This window comes from Scyliorhinus torazame, chromosome 5 (assembly GCF_047496885.1).
Source record: "Scyliorhinus torazame isolate Kashiwa2021f chromosome 5, sScyTor2.1, whole genome shotgun sequence".
Classification (NCBI taxonomy): domain Eukaryota; kingdom Metazoa; phylum Chordata; class Chondrichthyes; order Carcharhiniformes; family Scyliorhinidae; genus Scyliorhinus; species Scyliorhinus torazame.
The window spans coordinates 102578553-102595821 of NC_092711.1; the positions used below are offsets into that span (position 1 = coordinate 102578553).

The 17269-nt window shown below is 50.8% G+C and overlaps 1 protein-coding gene and 1 long non-coding RNA gene across 4 annotated transcripts in view; both read left to right on the plus strand.

Moving 5' to 3' along the window:
- The window catches only part of LOC140419278 (uncharacterized), a 194362-nt gene that overhangs the window by 38140 nt on the left and 138953 nt on the right, over nt 1–17269 (plus strand). The gene's annotated exons all lie outside the window — the stretch shown is intronic.
- LOC140419255 (uncharacterized) overlaps nt 2424–17269 on the plus strand; it is a 64417-nt gene continuing 49571 nt past the window's right edge. For 2 of the 3 annotated variants that reach the window (XR_011945653.1, XM_072503082.1), the window contains exon 1: nt 10534–10829. Coding sequence is in view for 1 of the 3 variants with exons in the window: in XM_072503082.1 (XP_072359183.1) it covers nt 10802–10829 (28 nt within the window). In the remaining 2 variants the exon portion in view is untranslated. Of the gene's footprint in view, nt 2513–10533; nt 10830–17269 lie in introns of those variants that run through there. The other variant, XM_072503083.1, reaches the window with a different exon arrangement.

The following is a 17269-nucleotide window of genomic DNA, read 5'->3' on the forward strand; positions in this document are numbered from 1 at the left end:
TTCGACGATGTAACAAGCAAAGTGGATAATGGGGATCCTGTAGATGTAGTGTATCTGGACTTCTGGAAGGTGTTTGATAAGTTGCCACAAAGAAGGTTAATTGACAAGGTGAGATCACATGGGATTAGGGTAATTTATTAGCTTGGATAGAAGACTGGCTGAAGGACAGACGACAGAGAGTCAGGATAAATATTTCTTATTCTGGATGGCAAGATGTAACTAGTGGGCTACCACAGGGTTCGGTCCTTGGGCCCCAGTTATTTACAATCTATATTAACGACTTGGATACAGGGAAAGAAGGTTCAAAAGCCAAATTCGCAGATTACACAAATATAGGTGGGACAGTAAACTGCAATGAGAAAATAAGAACCTTACAAATGGATATCGATAGGTTAGGAGAGTGGGCCAAAATGTGGCAAATGGAGTTTAACTCCTATGCAGAGGGATCTGGGTGTCTTTGTGCATGAGTCACAGAAAACGAGCATCCAGGTGCTGCAGATAATAAGGAAAGCAAATGGAATGTTAGCAAAAGGAATTGAGTAAGGAAATGTTGTTGCAACTATACAAGGCATTGGTAATATCGCACCTGGAGTATTGTGCACAGTTTTGTCCCCTTATTTGTGAAAGATGTAGTCGCATTGGAGGCAGTTCCGAGGAGGTTCACTAGATTGATTCCAGAGATGAGGGGTTTGTCGTATGAGGAGAGATTGAACAGTTTAGGCCTATACTCTCTTTAGAAGAGTTTAGAAGAATGAGGGGAGATCTAATTGAGGTAAAGAAGATGGTAAAAGATATGGATAATGGGTGGCAAGGCAGCACAGTGGTTAGCACTGTTGATTCGCAGTGCAAGGGTTCCAGGTTTGACTCCTGGTTTGGGTCACTGTCAGTGTGGAGCCTGCACATTCTCCCGGTGTCTGCGTGGGTTTCCGCCGGGCGCTCCGGTTTCCTCCTCCAAGTCCCAAAAGATGTGCTTATTCGGTGAATTGGACATTCTGAATTCTCCCTCTGTATTCCCAAACAGGCGCCGGAATGTGGCGACTAGGGAATTTCCACAGTAACGTCATTGCAGTGTTAATGTAAGCCTACTTTTGACAATAAAGATTATAAAGTATACATGGAGCTGATGCTTCCTCTCGTGGGGAATTTCAACCGAGAGGTCATGATCTTAGAATAAGAGGTAGCAAGTTAAAAACAGATTTGAAGAGAAACTACTTCTCCCAAAGGATTGTGAATCTGTGGAATTCGCTACCCCAGAGTGTGATGGATGTAGTGACAGTGAGTAAATTCAAGGAGGAGTTAGACAGATTTTTAATTGGTGATGGGTTGAAGGTTTATGGAGAATGCTTTATGGAGAAAGTGGAGTTGAGGCCAGGATGGAATCAGCCATGATCACATTGAAGATGTTTAGGCGCGGGAGGCTACATTTACTACTCCTGCTCCTAGGTCATGTGTTCTAGCGAGGAGATGCTCTGGCTGATTTTGCAATCCCGCTCTTGGTCTTTAGCATTGTAGGGAGCAGATGAGGAAAATATCAGCGATGATAGAATGGTGGAGCAGATTTGATGGGCCAAATGGCCTAATTCTGCTCCTGTATCTTATGAACTTATGACTGCAGTAAGAAGTCTTACACCAGGTTAAAGTCCTTACACAGGTTTGTTTCAAATCACTAGCTTTCAGAGCACTGCTCCTTCCTCCTTTAACCTGGTGTTGTAAGACTTCTTACTGTGCTCACCCCAGTTCAATGCCAGCATCTCCATATCCGAACTTATGACTGTACGAAAAGAATACTTTTCACTGTACTTCAGTACATGTGACAATAAAACAAATACAATACAAACAAGTCTTGTTTACCCATCCCCTGTGCTCACTTTCCTTTTAAGAAGTACCAAAAGTTGAAATTTCCCATTCTTCGATTCCTATAGTTGTGATCATCCTGATCTCTGTAATCTCCTCACACGCCCCTTCAAGATCTCTGCACTAATTTAATTCTGGCCACTACAGCATACCTGATTTATTCGGTCCACCATTACTGGCCTTTTATCATTTGACTGGGCCACAAGCTCTGGAATTTCCTCCTTCAAATTCTCCGACTCTCTCACTCACTTTCCTCCATTAAGATTCTCCTAATATCTCCCCATGTTGCTCAGTGTCAATTGTTATTTTATAACGTTTCTCTGCGATGTGTTAAAATGCTTGATTTTGTCAAGGCACAATATTGTCACTGCCCTGGACATGTATCATTGTTCTGCCTCATAAATAAGAATTTGTAACTCAGAGTGAGTCTGTCATGGTGAAACATTTCAAAAATATTGCAATGATGGCGACTGAGCATGCGCTCCGCTGCTGCCCCCAAGACAGACGGTGGATGCGCGCGCGCGCATTGCTGCTCGTGCCCCAAGAACGTTGACGAATGCGCATGCGCAGCCCCTCTAGTACGCGCGAGAGAGATGGCCGCCATTTAGTCTCGTCTGTGAGAAAGCTGCAGGTCCCGCTCAGGTCCCCCCCGATACCGGTAGGTTATTTTTCAGGATTTTCGGTTAATATAACATGTTTAAGAAGTGTGTCCAACGACGCGCCTAATTGAGCTCTCCCTCGGTCCTGCCATTCCCTCCTTTACGGATCATACATCCGAGAAAGAACGCCGCCATTAATCGCACTGCGCATGCTTCACTCGGCCCAGTCCCGCCTCCTTGTTCACTCCGATTGGCTGGAGGACCAGCCGATTCCCACCGGCCTTTTGAATCCACCCCTTCACCCTGTTGGTCAGGAGCTGCCGTCAATCATTGCCCTGGCATTGTGAGGTATCAGGTGAGAGGTCAGTGTCGGGAGGCGGGGTTTACAAATCCTCAGTGCTGCCCGAGAGCTGAATGAAACAATGAATGAAAATCGCTTATTGTCACAAGTAGGCTTCAAATGAAGTTACTGTGAAAAGCCCCTAGTCGCCACATTCCGGCGCCTGTTCGGGGAGGCTGGTACGGGAATTGAACCGTGCTGCTGGTCTGCTTTGAAAGCCACTGATTTAGCCCAGTGTGCTAAACCAGCCCCGATGGACATTCTCCACTCTCACTATCCGCTGCTTCTGGCTCCTCTCCGCAAACAACCTCGTAGAGACCGGGGGGGGGGGAAGACACTGATCCAGTGACAATGTCACTGCATTAGTAGAAAAGTCTAATGTAATCCCTCCTGTTCAAAAAGTAGGAAACTAGTTAGTTAAAGCCTGTAGTTGGGAGACTGTTGGAATCCATTATTGAGGAAGTAGTAATTGGACTTTTGGAAAGCCAAACCGCAATCCATCAGAGTCAGTGTGGCAATGAACGGACATCGCGCGACAATCACCAGGCAGGAATGTTCCCTTCCAGTCGGGGCAGCAGTCAAGGGCATTCAGCCTCTGATCTCCGGGTAAGCGTTCTCCAAGGCGGCCTTCAGGACGCGCGACAACGCAGAATCGCCGAGCAGAAGCTTATAGCCAAGTTCCGCACACATTAGTGCGGCCTCAACCGGGACCTGGGATTCATGTCGCATTACATTCATCCCCCGCCATCTGACCTGCGAAATCCTACCAACTGTCCTGGCTTGACACAATTCACACCTCTTTAACCTGGGGTTACCCCATCTCTGGATCTGTAAAGATTTAATCACCTGCTAATGCTCGCATTCCAAGCATTGTCTGGCATCTTTGAATTTGTCACTATATATGTTTCTGGAACATACCTCTTCATTCACCTGAGGAAGGAGCAGCGCTCCGAAAGCTAGTGACATCGAAACAAACCTGTTGGACTTTCACCTGATGTTGTAAGACTTTGTAGTGTGGTTTTGTAAAGGGTAAATCGTGTTTGACTCATTTGTTGGAGTTCTTGGAAGATGTAACAAGCCAGGCGGATAATGGGTGTACTGTAGATGTGTTTGGACTTCCAGAATACATTTGATAAGATGGAATTTAACATGCATAAGTGTGAGGTTATCAATTTTGGACAGAGGAATAAAAAGGCAATTTTATTATCTAAATGGAGAGAAACTTTAGAGGACATTGGTTGGGTGTTGAATAAATATTTCACATCCGTCTCCAGCCAAGAGAATGAGGAGATAGACTTGGAACTCGGGGAGAGAAACTGTGAGGTTCTTGAGCGAATTGACAGAGGGAGTGACAAGACATTGGAAGTGTTGGCAAGCTTAAAAGTGGACAAATCTCCAGGTCTGGATGAATTGTGTCCCAGGATGCTGTGGGAGGTGAGATTGCAGGGGCCCCGACCCAAATTTTTAATTGCTCTTTAGCGACGAGGTCGGTGCTAGAGGACTGCAGATCAGCTAATATGATCCCACTATTTAAGAAAGGTTGTAGAGATAAGCCAGGGAACTAAGTACCAGTGAGTCTCGCATCAGTGGTAGGGAACCTATCGGAGAAAATTCAGAAGGAGAGAATCTATCTCCACTTGAAGAGGCAAGGTTTGATCAGGAATAGTCAGCATGGCTTTGTCAGCGGGAGGTCATGCCTAACAAATTTTGATTGATTGATTGACACCAGGTATGTCGATGGTGGTAGTGATGTAGTTTACATAGATTTCAGCAAAGCCTTTGCCAAGATCCCACATGGGAGACTTTATAAAGAAGACAAATACACATGTGATACAGAGTAACATGATAAGGTGGATTCAAAATTGGCTTGGCTGTAGGAGACAGAGGAAGATGACAGATGGCTGCTTTAGTGTCTGGAAGCCAGTGTCCAGTGGCGTACCACAGGGATCTGCGCTGGGTCCCCTGTTGTTTGTCATTTATATAAACGCCATAGATGACGATGTGTGGGGTAGAATCATTACCTTTATGGATGTCACACAGCTTGGCCTGATGGTTAACAGTGAGTTTGAGTGTCTTTGGTTACAGGAAGATATAGACAGGATGGTCAAATGGGCAGAAACGTGGCAGATGGAATTTAACCCTGAAAAATGTGAGGTGACACACTTTGGCAGGCGTAACTTGACAACGAAGCATTCAATGAACGGCATGACACTGGGGCGTCTGAGGAACAAAGGGACCGTGGTGTGTTTGTTCTGAGATCCCTGAAGGTGGAAGGACAGGTTAATAGGATGGTGAAAAAGGCATATGGGACACTTGTCCTTTAGCAATTGAGGCATAGATGGGGTCGCAGTGACGTCTCGGACAGTGACGTCAGCCCTCAGACCACCTTCATGTTGAATTTGGCGTCGTCCCCGTCGCCACCTCTGCCGCCCCCGCCCGCGTGCGGCACGAAGTCAACATGGATGTTGTTGTGTTTGATGGGCCCGCTGGCCCGGCTCCAGATGAAGAGTAAAGTGAAGCAGAGCGACACCACGGTGAAGAATGAGGCGAAGCCCATGGTGGTGGCCACCAGCAGCGTGTGGGTGTCGAAGGGATATCCGGGCCGTAGGCCGGCCTTGGCCCGGGAGTCGGAGCGCCCAGCCAGTCCCAGCTCCTGTAGCGAGAGCGGCCGCACCTGTAGCGAGGCCGAGGCCGTGTCGTTGCCGCCGGCGTTGCGGGCCACACAGCGATAGGTGCCGGAGTCCATGCGGCGGACCGAGGTGATCTGCAGGCTGCCGTCTGGCAAGAGGCGGCTGCGGCCCACGGCGGGTCCGGAGAGGAGCGGGGGCGCGGGGGGCAGGCTGGGGTCCGGACGTCCAGGGAGGAGGCCGCGGTCCTCGGGGTTCAGGCCCAGATTTTCAGATACTAGGCCCAGGCCCCCGGGGAGGCTCATCCCCGCCCCGAGGAGGCTCATCCCCGCCTCGGGGTGGCCCAGCCGCTGGCGCCGTGGGTTGAGCCACAGGATGAGGGGCGGCAGCTGGCCGTCGGCCGAGCAGCGGAGGGTGACTGTCTGGCCCTCTCGGGGCTGCGGCCTCTTGTCGCGGATGCGGGGCCGGCGGCAACTGAAGGTGCTGGCAGGGAGGGAGCCGGCGGCCTCGGGCAGGCGGCGGCCGCGGAGGGACGGCGCAGGTGGGCGGCTGGGGGCCCAGGAAGCGGAGGCGGTGGCGCCGGCGGACGATCCAGAGCAGGCGGCAGTCGCAGGCCAGCGGGTTGAGGCCGAGGCCCAGGCTCTGGAGGGAGGCCAGCGAGCGGAAGGCAGCAGCCGGCAAGCTGGCCAACTGATTGGCCGTGACGTCCAGCAGCCGGAAGTAGACGAGGCCGCGGAAGGCGGCGTCATGGATGATGCGCAGACGGCCGCCCACCAATCGCAGCTCCTCCAGGCGGGTTACGTGCTGCAGCAGCGCTCCGCGGATGGCACTGATGGGATTATAGGAGAGGTTGAGGAAGCGCAGGTAGGCCTGAGTCCTCAGGCTGGCATAGGGGACAGTGCTGAGGTTGCAGCGGGTGATTGAGAGCCAAACCAAATTGAGGCCCTGGAGGCAATCGGGGCCTAGTTGGGCCAGTGAGGCCCAGGAGTTGATTTCCAGCAGGCGGAGGCGGGAGAGGTCCTGGAAGGGGCGGCCGGGCAGGGCGGCGGCCTTGGGGAAGGCCAGCAGGCGGAGGGCGGTCAGGTTGAGGAGGGGGGAGAGGGCAGCACCGGGTGGCCAGGTCAGCGCGGCACCGCGGACGGTGAGTTGGTTGAGGCCGCTGAGGCCGGCCCAGGCTCGCGGGCCGGCCCAGGCCAGCTCGGGGGAGCCCAGGCTGAGGGTGCGCAGGGCGGCCAAGCCGCGGAAGGTGTGGTCGCCGAGCAGCAGCAGCGGGTTGCCAGCCAGCTCCAGGCTGCGCAGGGCGGCCAGGCCGAGGAGGGTTCCGGGCTGCAGGTAGCGCTGTAGGTTGTGGCCGAGGCCCAGTCACTGCAGCCGCTCCAGGGCGCCGGCCTCCAGCTCCCGCAGCCGGTTGTGGCCCAATTCCAGCTCCTCCAGCCGGCGGCTCAGGCCCCGTCCCGGGCCCCAGTCCAGCCACTCCAGCCGGTTGTCACTTAGGTCCAGCGCCCGCGTGCCAGCCGGGATCCCCCGCGGCAGCGACTCCAGCCCCCGGGACGAGCAGCTCACCGTCCGGTTGGGGCTCCAGCAGAGGCAGTCTGAGGGGCAGCCGAGCCCCGTACCCAGGAGGAGGAGCAGGGGGAGGAGAGGAGGCCTCACTGCCAGCAACAACGTCCTGCCCCACGGCCTGTAAAGCAAACAAAACAGGGGGTCAGTGAGGGGAGCTGGACCCCCCAGACACACACCCACGCACAGGACATCTCCCCCACACACAGGACACCTCCCCCAGACACAAACCCCACACAGGACATTGCCCCCAGACACACACCCACACACAGGACACCTCCCCAGACACACACCCCACACAGGACACGTCCCCCACACACAGGACACCTCCCCACACACAGGACACCTCCCCAGACACACACCCCACACAGGACACGTCCCCCACACACACCCACAAACACAAGACACCTCCCCAGACACCTCCTCCCCCAGACACACACCCACACACAGGACACCTCCCCCACACACAGGACACCTCCCCCAGACACAAACCCCACACAGGACATTGCCCCCAGACACACACCCACACACAGGACACCTCCCCCACACACAGGACACCTCCCCAGACACACACCCCACACAGGACACGTCCCCCACACACAGGACACCTCCCCTAGACACACACCCACACACAGGACACCTCCCCACACACAGGACACCTCTCCCACACACAGGACACCTCCCCCACACACAGGACACCTCCCCAGACACACACCCCACACAGGCCATTGCCCCCAGACACACACCCACACACAGGACACCTCCCCGAGACACCCACCCACACACTGGACACCTCCCCCACACACAGGACACCTCCCCAGACACGCACCCACACACAGGACACCTCCCCAGACACACACCCACACACAGGACACCTCTCCCACACACAGGACACCTCCCCAGACACGCACCCACACACAGGACCCCCCCCACACACACAGGACACCTCCCCAAGACATGCACCCACACACAGACCACCTCCTCCAGGCACACGCCCACACACAGGACATTGCCCGCAGACACACACCCACACACAGGACACCTCCCCCTCACACAGGACACCTCCCCCAGACACACATCCACACACAAGACCCCCCCCCTCCCCACACACAGGAAAACTCCCCCCAGACACACGCCCACAGGACATCTCTTTCTCCCCCTCCCTGCCTCCACACACAGGACCCCCCCACACCCAGATACAGGATGCCCCACCTCCCCCAGACACACGCCTGCGGACACAGGAACACCTTTCCCAAACGCTCACAGGAGCCCTCTCACACACAGGATCCCCGGTGTCCCGAACACCACCAGCACCAACATCGAGGGCCGAAGGGCCTGTACTGTGCTGTAATGTTCCATGTTCCCCGAGGCCTCTAGGACCCCCCTCCTCTGGAATGGACCCCTCCGGAATCCGCCCCCCCCTCCCCCCGCAGCCGCCCCCATGACACAGCCTTGTCCACCTTCCCTCTCAGATCCTCTCCACTACCCTCCACAACACCCCCCCCCCCCCCCCACATCATCATCCCCTCTTGTTGCTTCACCTCGCTCCCACAAACGCCTTTGTGTCCTTCCCAAATTTCTATGCAAGGTCGGGCTTCGGGGTACAGAGAGAGATGGGAGGGGTTGAATATATTTGACTGCAAATTGTGATTACCTCATTAGCTTCATATTTATGGCGAAGAGCTTGAGGGTCTTCTTCGGTCCTGTTTCTGCTGACAGTCCGGGAGCAGCTTTCGCTATACAAGGAGCTACTGTCGGTTGTCAGCTTGTTTTAATGCTGCTGGGATCTGGTTACAGGTTACACACCAGCTGTAGCCTGTGGCTCAGGTTCTGGACGAGGGGCTCGATCGGGTTGCAACATAAACATTGTTCCTCCTGAATATTTAAACATTTGACATGGATAACACAGGTGCAGAAAGAGAAAACACTGGTTCAAAGTGTGAAAAGCTGGAGTGTGACCAACATTGATCTACACAGAGCAACGTGTTAGACAGGGAGTAAAGCTCCATCCTTCTACGCTGTCCCCATCAAACACTCCCAGGACAGGTACAGCACGGGGTTAGATACAGAGTAAAGCTCCCTCTACACTGTCTCCATCAAACACTCCCAGGACAGGTACAACACTGGGTTAGATACAGAGTAAACCTCCCTCTACACTCTCCCCATCAAACACTCCCAGGACAGGTACAGCACGGGGTTAGATACAGAGTAAAGCTCCCTCTAAACTGTCCCCATCAAACACTCCCAGTACAGGTACAGCACAGGGTTAGATACAGAGTAAAGCTCCCTCTGCACTGTCGCCATCAAACACTCCCAGGACAGGTACAGCACGGGGTTAGATACAGAGTAAAGCCCCCTCTACACTGTCCCCAACAAACACTCCCAGGACTGGTACATAGGAAAGGAGCAGGCCATTCAGCCCATTGAGCATGCTCTTCTCTACAATATCATGGCTGATCAGCCACTTCCATGGAAAAATAATTCCAAGTGAAAGTGGTTCTCTGAAAATTAACTCTGTTCACTGGTTAATGATTTGCCGCACACAGAGCCACTGGTTAATGATTTGCCGCACACAGAGCCACTGGTTAATGATTTCCCACACACAGAGCCACTGGTTAATGATTTGTCGCACACAGAGCCACTGGTTATTGATTTGCCGCACACAGAGCCACTGGTTAATGATTTGCCGCACACGCAGCCACTGGTTAATGATTTCCCACACACAGAGCCACTGGTTAATGATTTGCCGCACACACAGCCACTGGTTAATGATTTGCCGCACACCGATCCACTGGTTAATGATTTGCCGCACACAGAGCCACTGGTTAATGAATAGCTGCACATAGAGCCACTGGTTAATGATTTGCCGCACACAGAGCCACTGGTTAATGATTTGCCGCACACAGAGCCACTGGTTAATGATTTGCTGCACACAGAGCCACTGATTAATGATTTGCCGCACACAGAACCACTGGTTAATGATTTGCCGCACACACAGCCACAGGTTAATGATTTGCCGCACACAGAGCCACTGGTTAATGATTTGCTGCACACAGAGCCACTGGTTAATGATTTGCCGCACACAGAACCACTGGTTAATGATTTGCCGCACACAGAGCCACTGGTTAATGATTTGCCGCACACACAGCCACTGGTTAATGATTTGCCGCACACAGAGCCACTGGTTAATGATTTGCCGCACACAGAGCCACTGGTTAATGATTTGCCGCATACACAGCCACTGGTTAATGATTTGCCGCACACAGAGCCACTGGTTAATGATTTCCCGCACAGAGCCACTGGTTAATGATTTCCCACTCCGATTTCCGGCTGAGATTGGCGTTATTGAGTGGAGACGAGCTTAATATACCTCCCCACGGGCCGATTTGAAAGGCAGGCCGGCTTTGGGGGCTTCCTTGATGTGTGGTTTGCGGCGAGGTCCCCATCGGTTCTGTTCCCCGAGGGAAAGGCAGATGGCTGGTCCCAAGGGTGCTCCTTTCCCGGGGACACGGTTCAGATTCACTCCCTTACTCTCTGGTGGGCGCCTTAGTTTCCTGTGGAATATATGAAGAACATCTAAAGCTCATCATTTAAGTATTTCACTGAGGACCAGAACTATGTAAGGAATGACTATGCCTGTATTATTGCAGAGCTGTTAAGAAAGTCAGTAAAAGACAATCTGTTGCTGGGAGTTTGATTCTCTGGTGTCTGAAACCACAAGATTCAATGATTAGAGGCAACAAGATGAACAAGGAAACACGTCAAGGCCCAAAACTCCAGCTGGATATTCACAGGAGAAAGTCTTTTATCAAACACCTCGAATGGACAGAACAGAGAAAGATCCCAACTGTAAGAAACTCTCGAATCATTTGTAAATATCTTTCAAATGCTGACAGGTTGCAGCTGTCAGTTTCCATCACATTGAAGGTTAGAGAATGGGTATTCTAGAACTAAAAAACATTAGTTAGATCACAGCTAGAGCACTTGAGTACAGTTCTGGTCACCACATTCCAGTACAATCACATTCTTCCTGGAGAGAGTACGGAAGAGGTTTTTCTGGATGTTTCCAGGATTAGGGAATTTTAACAAGAGGAACGATTGGATCGATTGTTTTCTGTGGAACAGAGGAGGCTGAGTGGACATTTAATTGAGGTGTGCAACATTGAGGGTCCCAGATATAGTGGATCAGATGGCAGAAGGACCTATTTCATGAACAAACAGATCAGTAACCTGGGGCCAGAGATTTAAGTATCTGTTGGAAGGATTAGAGGGGAATTGAGGATTTTCTTCACCCGGGGTGGTGGGGATCTGGAACTCTGTCTGAAAGGGAGGTAGAGACAGAAACCCTCATCGTATGTGGAGTTTGTGTGATCTGCAGGCTACAGACCAAGAGGTGGAAAATGGGATTAGACTGGACAAGGAATTTTCAGCCAACACAGACACAATGGGCTGAATGGCCTCTGTGCTGTAAATGTCTAGGATTCTGTGATGACAAGTGATCCTCCAGTTTTTAATCCAAGACAGACCTCAGCGCAGTCAGTTCCGCCAAATGTTGATGTGATGGATCAAGAGGTGTCAGGTGCCAGGAGCAGTGATTCAAATGGAAATATCAGTAAATCCTGATATAGTTTATCTGTATGTGGTTCCATTTTAATAACTTCTCCTGAATGTGACCCTCACCCAGGTTTCATAGGTTATCATAGAATTTACAGTGCAGAAGGAGGCCATTCGGTCCATCGAGTCTGCATCGACTCTTGGCAAGAGCACCCTACCCAAGCCCACACCTCCACCCTGTCCCTATAACCCAGTAACCCCACCCAACACTAAGGGCAATTTTGGACACGAAGGGCAATTTAGCATGGCCAGTCCACCAGACCTGCACATCTTTGGACTGTGGGAGGAAACCGGAGCACCCGGAGAAAACCCACGCACACACGGGGAGAACGTGCAGACTCCGCACAGACAGTGACCCAAGCCGGGAATCGAACATGGGACCCTTGAGCTGTGAAGCAATTGTGCTAACCACTATGCTACCGTGCTGCCCCCAATAAGAAACAACATCAAAGGGCTCATCTGGGATTTGAACCCGGGACCTCTCACATTTTCATAGAGCACAACCCCTGAAGCGAGAATCTTACCCCGGACCAACGAGCCAGTTTTGATTTGATTTATTTATAATAATAATCCTCTGTCACAAGTAGGCTTACATTAACACAGCAATGAAGTTACTGTGAAAGCCCATAGTCGCCACATCCCGACGCCTGTTCGGGAGAATTCAATGTCCAGGGTCAGGGTCCCAGGTTTGATTCCTGGCTTGGGTCACTGTCTATTGGAGGCTACACGTTCTCCCCGTGTCTGCGTTGGTTTCCTCCCACAAGTCCCGAAAGACGTGCTGTTGGGTAATTTGGACATTCTGAATTATCGCTCTGTGTACCCGAACAGGCGCCGGAATGTGGCAACTGGGAGCTTTTCATAGTAACTTCATTGCAGTGTTAATGTAAGCTTACTTGTGACAATACAGATTATTGTTATTATTAAGACGTGACCTTGTTTTTCAGAAGCCATTTGAGAATCTCTAATGGCTCCTTCTCCACCACAGTGATCAGAAACTGAATCTGTTAGGATCCTCAAGCATCTTCCCTGTGATTGTGGGGCCTGTCGTTCCCTGTCTCTGATTTGGAATGTGGGAACTCCGTGAGTTACCTTCCAATCTCAGGAAGCAATCCTTGACTCTTGATCTGTTGATGATGCAGCAAAGACCCAGGCTCCTGTCCCATTTCTTTACACATCCTGGTGTTGATGCTTCAGAAAATCTCTTTGCTTCAAAATATCCTGCATGTTTAGAACATGGACTGAATAACCGACTCCTGTTCCTGTTTCTGATGCCTTGATTCAATCTGAGCCCACAAATCAAAATTGCAGAAAACCAAATTATTGATGAATATTCTGTTGACAAATGGAGTCTCAGAACCATAGAATTCCTTCAGTGCAGAAGGAGGCCAATCGACCAATCAAATTGTTGCCTTTTCTTCTTTTACTCTGTCCTTTCTGTGGCTCAGTTCCAATGATGGCAATCAGTGAGTTTGCCCTTCTTTCTATGTTATCTATATTCTAATGCTTCGCGTCGCCAGGAATCGAATGATACCACCACAAGGTTCAACCGGCTATCGACCAAAGAGCCAAACACCAGTTAGTTAGTTCAAGGTCAAGGCTATTTTATTTACACACAATTAGTCATGCAACATAAACACTACTAGTTAACTACACCTATCGACTATGACAACCTGTACTTGACTTCGGACACCCGGTTTAGGTCAGAGAAACAGTAGCCACTGGTCGATTCTGGATCTATCGAGTCCGAAGGAGTAACTGCTGCTCAGCGGGACTCATCCGTCTGGTAGCGAGCGTTAAACTTGGACTTGCTTCTGGTGTTGTTGCAATTGGAGATGGCCGGACCGGGGTACCAGGTCCAAGAGAGGACGAACATGTGGCAAACTCTTCTTATACTTGGGGGGTTTTCGTGCTCTTTTGGGCGGTCCTTCAGTTTGGACCCTACTAATTGGGTGATCCCTGATCACTCTGTTCGATTCCTAACCAATAAGGTGAATAACCTGTAACTCCAGCATTGTGGGAGCACCTTCACCACACAGACTGCAGCGGGTCAAGAAGGTCAAACATCATCTTCTCCACAGGTAACTGGGGATGGGGAATATTTGCTGCTGGTCTTGTTGGTGAAAGGACAGGGGAGTGGGAGGAGCTGATTTGCTCTGGCAAAGAGAGCCAGCACAAACAGGACGGGCTGAATGGCCTCAATCTGCATTGTAACCATTCAATGATTCACTGATAAAGAAGCGACGCTGGAGACCAGGGAACAACCTCTGGAACCAATGACCAACCTGATACAAAGCGGCTCTTCATTGATCTGGGAGCTGCGGCCCTGGTCGGTGTAAACGGGGGGAGGGGGGTCCGCTCAGTTTATTCCCGTGGTTTCCGGAGCCTCTCCGTCCACCCACCGGATCCTCCGCCCCACCATCCCCCCCTTTACCCATTGTGGACCCGTCTGCCCATCACCCGCACTGCGCATGCTTCACTCACAGTCCAGCCCCGCCCCTCACTCACTACCATCGGTTGGAGGACCAGCTGCTCCCATCTGGTCCGCCAGGCCAACCCTCACAATTCCTATTGGTCCGGTACCGCCGCCAATCACTCACTGGGCACTGTCACCGTTCGGGCTGTGCCCGGCGCATCTGCAGTTCAGGTTGTCGCTGACGATGCGAGGAGCGGGAAAGAAATAATCAAGCAACTTTCAGGATTGTAGCCGGGAGCAATAGAAGCTGCGGAGTGAGCCGGGAGGCTTCATAAATACCCCGTGGAGGCTTCAACTCCCGAGGAAAATGTTAACGGTCCAGTCTTAAACAGCACCGAATAGAGTGAGAGCTGAGCGGTGACAGGCCCGGGTTACCGGTCGCCATCTTTACAGAGGACAAGGTGCCTGGACCGGATGGCAACTCTCCCGGATTGACTGACTGGAGTCTCCAGGATTTTATTTCAATCATTTGTGGGAGTCACTGGCTGGGCCAACATTTATTGCCCATCCCTAATTTCCCTTAAACTGAGTGGCTTGCTCAGCCATCTCATAGAACATTACAGCGCAATACAGGCCCTTTGGCCCTCGATGTTGCGCCGACCTGTGAAACCACTCTAAAGCCCATCTACACTATTCCCTTATTGTCCATATGTCTATCCAATGACCATTTGAATGTCCTTAGTGTTGGCGAGTCCACTACTGTAGCAGGCAGGGCATTCCACGCCCTTACTACTCTCTGAGTAAAGAACCTACCTCTGACATCTGTCTTATATCTATCTCCCCTCAATTTAAAGGTATGCCCCCTCGTGCTAGACATCACCATCCGAGGAAAAAGGCTCTCACTGTCCACCCTATCCAATCCTCTGATCATCTTGTATGCCTCAATTAATTCACCTCTCAACCTTCTTCTCTCTAACGAAAACAGCCATAAGTCCCTCAGCCTTTCCTCATAAGATCTTCCCTCCATACCGGCAACATTCTGGTAAATCTCCTCTGCACCCTTTCCAATGCTTCCACATCCTTCCTATAATGCGGCAACCAGAATTGCACGCAATACTCCAAATGCCGCCGCACCAGAGTGTTGTATAGCTGCAACATGACCTCATGGCTCCTAAACTCAATCCCTCTACCAATAAAAGCGAACACACCGTACACCTTCTTAACAACCCTCTCAACCTGGGTGGCAACTTTCAGGGATCTATGTACATGGACACCGAGATCTCTCTGCTCATCCACACTGCCAAGAATCTTACCATTAGCACAGTACTCAGTCTTCCTGTTATTCCTTCCAAAATGTATCACCTCACACTTTTCTGCATTAAACTGCATTTGCCATCTCTCAGCCCAGCGCTACAGCTTATCTATGTCCCTCTGTAACTTGTAACATCCTTCCGCACTGTCCACAACTCCACCGACTTTAGTGTCATCTGCAAATTTACTCACCCATCCTTCTACGCCCTCCTCCAGGTCATTTATAAAAATGACAAACAGTAGTGGCCCCAAAACAGATCCTTGTGGTACACCACTAGTAACTGGACTCCAGTCTGAACATTTCCCATCAACCACCACCCTTTGTCTTCTTCCAGCTAGCCAATTTCTGATCCAAACTGCTAAATCACCCTGAATCCCATGCCTCCGTATTTTCTGCAGTAGCCTACCTTGGGGAACCTTATCAAACGCTTTACTGAAATCCATATGCACCGCATCAACTGCTTTACCCTCATCCACCTGTTTGGTCACCTTCTCAAAGAACTCTACAAGGTGTGTGAGGCACGACCTACCCTTCACAAAACCATGTTGACTATCTCTAATCAAATTATTCCTTTCCAGATGATTATACATCCTATCTCTTCGAAACCTTTCCAAGATTTTTCCCACAACAGAAGTAAGGCTCACTGGTCTATAGTTACCGGGGTTATCTCTACTCCCCTTCTTGAACAAGGGGACAACATTTGCTATCCTCCAGTCTTCTGGCACTATTCCTGCAGACAAAGATGACTTAAAGATCAAGGCCAAAGGCTCAGCAATCTCCTCCCTAGCTTCCCAGAGAATTCTAGGACAAATCCCATCCGGCCCAGGTGACTTATCTATTTTCACACTTTCCAGAATTGCTAACACCTCTTCCTTATGAACCTCAAGCCCTTCTAGTCTCGTAGCCTGAATCTCAGTATTCTCCTCGACAACATTGTCTTTTTCCTGTGTGAATACTGACGAAAAATATTCATTTAGCACCTCTCCTATCTCCTTGGACTCCAAGCACAACTTCCCACTACTGTCCTTGACTGGCCCTACACTTACCCTAGTCATTCTTTTATTCCTGACATATCTATAGAAAGCTTTAGGGTTATCCTTGATCTTACCTGCCAAAGACTTCTCATGTCCCCTCCTGGCTCTTCTTAGCTCTCTCTTTAGGTCCTTCCTAGCTAACCTGTAACTCTCGAGCGCCCTAACTGAACCTTCATGTCTCATCTTTACACAAGCCTCCTTCTTCCTCTTGACAATTGTTTTGACTGCTTTAGTAAACCACGGTTCTCTCACTCGACCACTTCCTCCCTGACTGGTACATACTTATCAAGGACACGCAGTAGCTGTTCCTTCAACAAGCTCCACATTTCCATTGTGCCCATCCCCTGCAGTTTTTCCCTCCATCCGATGTATCCTAAGTCTTGCCTCATCGCATCATAATTGCCTTTCCCCAGATATAACTCTTGCCCTGCGGTATATACCTATCCCTTTCCATCACTGAAGTAAACATAATCGAATTGTGCTCACCTACCTTCAAATCTAACACCTGTCGTGGTTCATTACCCAGTACCAAATCCAATATGGCCTCGCCTCTCGTTGGCCTATCTACATACTGTATCAGGAAACCCTCCTGCACACATTGGACAAAAACGGACCCATCTAATTTACTCGAACTATAGCGTTTCCAGTCAATATTTGGAAAGTTAAAGTCCCCCATAACAACTACCCTGTTGCTTTCGCTCCTATCCAGAATCATCTTTGCAATCCTCTCCTCTACATCTCTGGAACTTTTCGGGGGCCTATAGAAAACCCCTAGCAGGGTGACCTCTCCTTTCCTGTTTCTAACCTCAGCCCCTACTACCTCAGTAGATGAGTCCTTATCAAACGTCCTTTCTGCCACCGTAATACTGTCCTTGACTAACAATGCCACCCCTCCCCCTCTTTTACCACCTTCCCT